Below are 7,137 nucleotides of genomic sequence, written 5' to 3'. Positions count from 1 at the left end.
TCTAATCAAATATGCATTCTTATTCTTTAGCTTGGCTTAAACTAATTAATTTTACTTTGTTGGGTCAGCAGCTATGCTAATGATGTCTTTATATTGTTTATATGTTTTGCTAGGATTTACACAAGCTCCAGTCTGGATCCAGAACACCTGAGAAGAGATGATGCTGACCCTCAGAGGACCCCAGATGATGCTAACCCTGAATCAACAAACAGAACTAACAATTATTGCTACATGTGTGACTGCATCATATAGCAATTGCTTTTAATTGTGTTCATCTTGTATTAATTTTTCTGAAAATTTCACCACTTATTAGCTACTACTAAATATTGTAGAAACTTAATTTTATGTAAAGCCGCTTTATAGTGATTTGTATTGTAAAAAGTGCTATACAAATAAACTTGAATTCAATTGAATAATATTTTTAAGACCCTATATTGTATCACAGATGTCTTAAAGACAGTGTTTCAGACAGTGGTGTTGACTCACTGTGTTACGTCTATGATGTATGTGATGTGTTACACAGTTAGAAAAGATACCGTGATTACTTCCCTGGAGTGCTGTCTCATAGTGGACGCGTGATACTGAGCATTAAACTAAGACTGATGTGTTCTTTAAGTATGCACTGTAGCTTTAGGTAACAAATGCATTGCTTGCTTTCTTGCATGAGAATGAGCTCTGTTTAAACAATTATAGCTGTCAGCTATAGCTTTGTCACGCTTTGCAGATAAAATGTGCCAATGAGCCAAAGTCAGCATTAAAATGCAGCAATTCATCCTAAAGGGACACATCAAGCTATTACCTGTTGCACAGAAAAAAAGTGACTGAGTGCTGCCGGGCTCCAGGAAAAACATGGAGTGTCCCATGGAGAGATTCTGCAGACAGACTTCAGTCTGAGCAGATGAAAAACTGGACAGCCAGGGCTACAAAAAACCCTTAATTTTGTTACTCAACACCTTTGTGTTTTTGGTGGTAGATTTAAGTGACTTAACCTTCCTTGTGGTAGTCTCTTGGGGGGTCTTGTAAGGAGCTGAGAAATGATTAGTTCCGGGTCAGCAAATGTGTAAGAAATGTTCTGAACTAAAATCAGCATGCAGCCGAAGGACATTTTCATTAAAGAAAGAGTGAATCTATTACACATTATGAATGAGATCTTTTCAAAGGTTGTGTGTAGGTTGTGCGTGTGCGTGAACTATTTCTCATAGAATCCAAATCTTCAGTCATCTTAATTTGAAAATAAAAACCTAGTTTTTCTTTTTATTATTATATTTTTTGGATCACTCAATCCTGGTGCAAGCCTTTTCATTTACCGAAGTCTTATTCATGAACAATACTGTTCTTTCTGAAAACTCTTTCCTAGATGAGGATACCTGTTTTTGAGGATATTACCTCTTATTTCTCAGGGTGTTCTGAGGGCATATTCCAAGACAGTAAACAATGCTTGCCCGGCCCCCTTTGTGGAAGGATAAGACGTACCTTTGCAAAGTAATGAGAGAACATAATCTAGCCAGAGGCCAGGAGGCATTCATCTTACATTTGATCCACAGGTTTCAAAGAATCTCAACATTTCTGACGTTTGTTGCTCATGGTTGAGCTTAATAAGAGCACACAACAACACAACTCATGGGTATAAAAACAGGTTATAAAAAAGGTTTTAATTTAATATTAAACAGAAAATATGTACAGGACTTTTACATACATAATGACCTGTGTGTCGGCCATGAAAAGTAAGAACAGGTACAATCTGTTTCAGTTAATGAACTGTATGTATTTTATTCCATTTTATCTCTGCCATATGTGCTTTTTTCACTGCTGATGTTATGAATAAATTAAGGATATTTTACCTCGTAATGGTTTGAAATGGGAAGAAAACGTATTTTTTGTTTCAGTTTGGAGAATGTATTATATTTAAAAAAAATTGGTTAGTGGAATAAATATTTTATTGCATATAGTCTTTATCACAACTATTCAGTAGGATGTGTATTACTGTGTTATTTAAAATGCACACCTTTTGGTTAGTTGTAAAATACAAAATTTATTTTATGCTCAAGGAAAGCTAGGACTTTACCTATTGTCTGCTTTGTGAATTATTCATACTCTTGAGGAAACGTATACTCGTGTATCAAACTATGAAAGGCTGTATTAAATATGAACATATTTTTTAGAATAAGCCAATGTTATGCAATGCAATATAGAGTTTGCGTTACAGCACTTTTTATAAATGGATTGCTCAAGAAGTATTTTAACAAAGTCCTTTAAACATATGACATGATGGTGACTGGTGGTGATTATTGAACTCCATCGTGCACATCTGATTTGGAAGTCAGTTCAAAGGTGCAGGTGGATACAGTCCAGAATTTGGCCCCTCACAGACATCTCACCTGAATGTGTCTCACCGAGAGCGGCAGTCAATGCATGGCTTCTTCAGAGATGTGTTAGCTTACAGTAGGTGCTGTAGGTGACAGCGTAAGTACTTCCCGAATCTCTCTGCTCTTTAATTCTCCCTCTCTGTAATGGAATTCCAACAGCCTTCCTTTTGAATAGACATGAACCTTTTCTCTGAGGTGATTCTCCAGACAGAAGAATGAAGAAGAAGTCCAGCGGATGAGTGAATATCAATTTAGCTGTGCTCCGATGGACAGTCATGTTGTCCTCCCCCTACTGAATGAGAGCAAAAATACTGTCACTTTAAAATCTATGGATGAAAACAGTTGCATTGCATCTGCCTACGCTGTTAAAGTTATTTACAAAAATATATATTTTTTACTACTGTATATTACTTTTTAATTTTACAATCCAGGCTCATTGGAAAAACCTGGCTGTGGTGACATTGCAAAATGATTGGCAAATGCATTTCTGTTTCAGGTGAGCTAAAGAGCAAGCTTACTATGTCATATGCAGAATGTAATGTGATGCAAACATGAAAATGTATTAGTTTACAAATCATGTGCTATGGAGGAAGTGTTTTGAGATCATAACATACAGTAGTATTGGGCAAGAAACCACATAGAAATAAGTATTTATTAATCAATAATCTGCTCCTCTAATAACAATTTGTGTGAAAAGGGAAACAACAGTCCTGCAAGTGAATAATGTACAATATATAAATACACATTTTTAGAGTTTTGCAAAAATGTAGATTAAAAGCACATTTTCCAATAAGTCTGTGTTGGTGTTTTCGTGGCCTGAGGTTGTATTGTTACCTCTGAGTGCAGAAAGCATTACACTGTTGGTTGTTGTGTACAGCACACACGCAGCGCTGACCTCCGACGCTGTCCTTGGCAGAACGCCGCACCCGCTGGGAGCCTCTATAACTCGACAGGCCGTATGGGACAGTACGCCTGCCAATACACAAGGGTTAAGACCTTAGAGTTACAGAAAACACTGACGAACACTGAAAGTGAGAAATGCTTTCAGTTCTTTGATGCACTAAAGGACTTAATCCAGCAAGGTTTAAAGGAAAGTTCAAAGTTTGCCTCTAAATTATACTGTTCATCATGTCTCCATTCACCTTAAAGTTGGACGTTCAAACCAAAAGGATTTAATGTGTGCTGGGAGTCTTTGTGCAGTGTTGTTAACACCCTGTTCAGTTTGATCTTTCTTTTGCACCGGCAGAGCAGGTTACAATCTGCCAGGAGGTCTGAAATGTGACACTGAACCATGCAATAATACGGAAGTCAGAAAATATGAGTCTGGACTTTGGATGTGCTGGGAATTCCAACCTCAATGCACACATACCCAGACGCATGGATTTAAAACATGTGCACTTAAGAGAACTGAACTTGATATCAGCAAGCATTATTAAATTAGCAAAAAATAAATAAATAAATTGTACAAAGGATTTGAGGATGAAGGATGCTTCAATTCTGCTGAAATCTCCAGAGCTTCCATTAACAGATCCTATTAATGGGCAACCAAGTTTAGCTAGAAAAAAGTAGTGTGTTAAGTAAATCAATTAATTAATAAAAATACTTGACTGTAAGAATAACAAATACAATAAAACACATAACCTTTGCATTTCATTAAAAATAAACCTCAGCTCAAAAGTGTGGACTCAAATACTCAAAAGGCATAGTTTGCTTTTGTGTAACCTTGATAACTCACTGCAGGCCACCCAATAGTTCATTAAGCTTTGTGTTTTTCTGGTAACACCTCAGTAAATGACTCGTATTTATACTGTATGGGAACTAATAAAGCAGACTGCTGTTCAGTAAGTCTGAGCAGCTGTACTCCGGGAGCCATGGCTCTCATCTGCTCAGAGTTACTCCTGCAAACATCCTGTCCTGCAAGCGTCTCTTTGATCTCCAGCCCCGTCTCTTTAGCCAGTCTTATGTGCTAGACAAGTGCTGGAGAATAATAATTACTCTCAGTGCAAAGAATTATCGTAGCTGTGTTGACATTTCAAGATGTCTGAGTTCTTCTTTACAAACATGACAAATTCTCTTCATTAAATTTTTATATATTTTATCCCCCCCCCCACACACACATTAAAATAGCAACTTTAGTTGGTAACATATAGTTCTCGGAATTGACTAAGTTAGCGCCTGTAGCAGAAGCTGAAACATTTCCCCCAACACCTCTTAATTAAGATAAGTTTCTCTAATCACGAGCAATAAATTGTTATTATGAACATTTTGGATAAGCCTGATGCATGTGGCTTGTTTAAACTACACAAGGAGTTTGCAATCTTATCTGTAATAAAGAAGGAGGCAGGCCAGAAATAATTTAGTTCTGGCAGAAAGGAGGAGGTTTGTCCATGTGTCTCTGTTAAGAAGAAGACTGCCAAATCTAATAGTTCACTTTTGCTTCTAAGACACAAATCATAGACAGCTAACTGTTTTTCATTTAGCAACCAAATCTTTATTATTTTATTCTTCCATTTTTTCTTCTAAGTAGACAGTGGTTTAATAATTTCATAACTTTTTTGCATCTTTACCATTGTATCTGCACAATATCTAGTATTCTTAAAAAAAGATTACGAATACATTTTTATTACATTTAACTTAAATATGTTAGATGGATTTTCAATGAACACATTTGCTTAGTAATATGCATTATTATGATCCAGGGACCCTTGCCACATTAAGATTATTAACTACAAATATGTTGGTGTCTTCATGTCCTAAGTGTGTTTTAATACAACTGTCAGATGTATTCACTGCTCGCTATACTATGCTATGCTATATCACATAAAGGCTTGCTTAAATCAAAGTTTTCGCAGTCGTATCCCTGTCTTTAATTTAAAAGTCAGAGGCACAGTAAATCCCACTCTGCAAAGAACAAGCTTCCACAGGTTTCAGCACCTGCTGATAATTATTATCCAGCCTTAGAAACTCACTCTGGTGTGTTGATCCAGATGATGTCCAGGTGACAGTAGTAAACACACTCTTTGTCTTTGTACGAGTAACACGTACATCTCTTGGCTCTCCTCCGAGGTTTGAGGATCTGGCAGAAATAACATCCAGACTCATCAAACTGATTCGGAGTCACACTAGATGCTTTGGTTAAATCCCTCGCGCTGTTCTTCATCAGCGCATCTTGACGAAAGGAGGAAAATCCTGCACATGGAAATGCTTTAATTAGAACAAATGGCAATTCTAAACATTAAAATAATATCATGTTGCAACAGCACCTGACAAACGCCTTTCTATCTGTCACACATTTTGATTAATAATTCTCCGTTGCCATAAACGTCCATTCACTTACAAATGTGGGCTAGACCTTCTTCATGTGGTAAGCATTTATTGAAGTCAAAAATATAATTTACCCTAATATGGTTGACATTATATTCTACAAAATCGAAAGTAGCCTAGGCTACCTTAAGGGTCAAGCCTTAGGTCTAATCAAGGTGAAAAATAGCTATTAAGGCAGTGGGGTCACAACCCAATGAGATAAAGGTCTTGAACACCCGAAGAAACAAAAGGTCTTAAACCTTCAGATATAGTTTTGATCAGTCAGTTCAAGCCTAATGTTATAAATCACTTTTTGAATGTCATGTGACAGTGGCGTCAAACCCTTTGTGTAATGTTTAAAATGTTGTGTGCTTAAGAGTATTTTTTTTTAATTATATGCAGAGAGTGATTTTAGACTAATAACTGTACAAGTTTTCTCCACGTGAAATGCGGGGCAATGCAATCTAAACCCACCGTTCGCCATTGCGACTGTTAGTCCAATAAACAGCAAAATCCCCAAATGTATTAATAATGACACCCTTGCCATCACAGTTATTCCTGAGGGTCTCCGTGAACAAAGTCAGTTTAAAATCCAGCATCGACCAGAAGTGCTGATTGATCCAACCGGGGTGGAAAGTAACATGTTCTTCGTCAGTGGCATGAACGCGCTTCTCTGCAGTGCTCTCTCTGCAGTGCTCTCTCTGTAGTGCTCTCTCTGTAGTGCTCTGTCTGCAGTGCTCTCTCTGCAGTGCTCTCAGGTTCGAGGGCTGACGGAACAGCATCGCTCTTGGAGGTTTTATAGTGAGCACCTCTCAGTCTGCGAGGCACCACCCGCTGGAACCCCGCACTGACGTGTTGTTGTCACGGCTGAATCAGTCTTGTGTGTGTCATATCACGCACGCGGTAAAACATTATTGTATTGTCACTTCAGCACTTTATCAAATAAGATCGGTTAATAGTTTGCTCCAATATATGACAAGTCTGGTAATTACAGAGGTCTTATTTTAATTTAGAAAAATCCTAAATCCTTCATCCTTCTTTCAACATTTTATTCTCATTACAATGTTTTTTTTCCTACCTCAATAGACATAAATGATATGCTCTATCAGCAGTCCCATTAATCTAAGGACCACACTGGAGTTTCCAAAAGTGCTTAAAATGCAGCTTTAGACAAGAGTTGTTAGTAAAATGATTCAAGAGTGGTTCATGTCCAGAAACTGCAATGCCAGATGATTAATTTAATCTCCACCATACCTTCCAATGCTATAATCAGTGTGGGGGCTGAACAAAGCAGTTTGTCCATGCATCTTATCTTACTTTCTATTTTTTTTTAAAGTGTGACATGTGGTAACAATCAGATCCTGACATCTGGCCTTCGGGTCTTTACTTGTCAGCAAGTTTCCAGATAACTAGATTTTTTTTTTTCTTTGTCTACTGTGTGTTGGTCAAGTCTCATTTGAGACATTTT

The 7,137-nt window shown here is 37.3% G+C and overlaps 1 protein-coding gene across 1 annotated transcript; it reads right to left on the bottom strand.

Moving 5' to 3' along the window:
- Window positions 1–1,618: 1,618 nt before the first annotated feature.
- Window positions 1,619–6,511, bottom strand: LOC113068153 (endothelin-3). The gene is made up of 4 exons (XM_026240799.1): window positions 6,144–6,511; window positions 5,336–5,555; window positions 3,201–3,338; window positions 1,619–2,658 (listed from the first exon to the last, which is right to left on the bottom strand). Exons 1-4 carry the CDS (start codon window positions 6,214–6,216, stop codon window positions 2,640–2,642), a joined length of 450 nt encoding a protein of 149 aa, XP_026096584.1. The 5' UTR covers window positions 6,217–6,511; the 3' UTR covers window positions 1,619–2,639.
- Between the last annotated feature and the right edge of the window lie 626 nt (window positions 6,512–7,137).

This window comes from Carassius auratus, linkage group LG36F (genome assembly GCF_003368295.1).
Source record: "Carassius auratus strain Wakin linkage group LG36F, ASM336829v1, whole genome shotgun sequence".
NCBI classification, from domain to species: Eukaryota; Metazoa; Chordata; class Actinopteri; order Cypriniformes; family Cyprinidae; genus Carassius; species Carassius auratus.
Note: the sequence above shows the minus strand (reverse complement) of the source record. Positions and strands in the feature narration are given on the sequence as shown.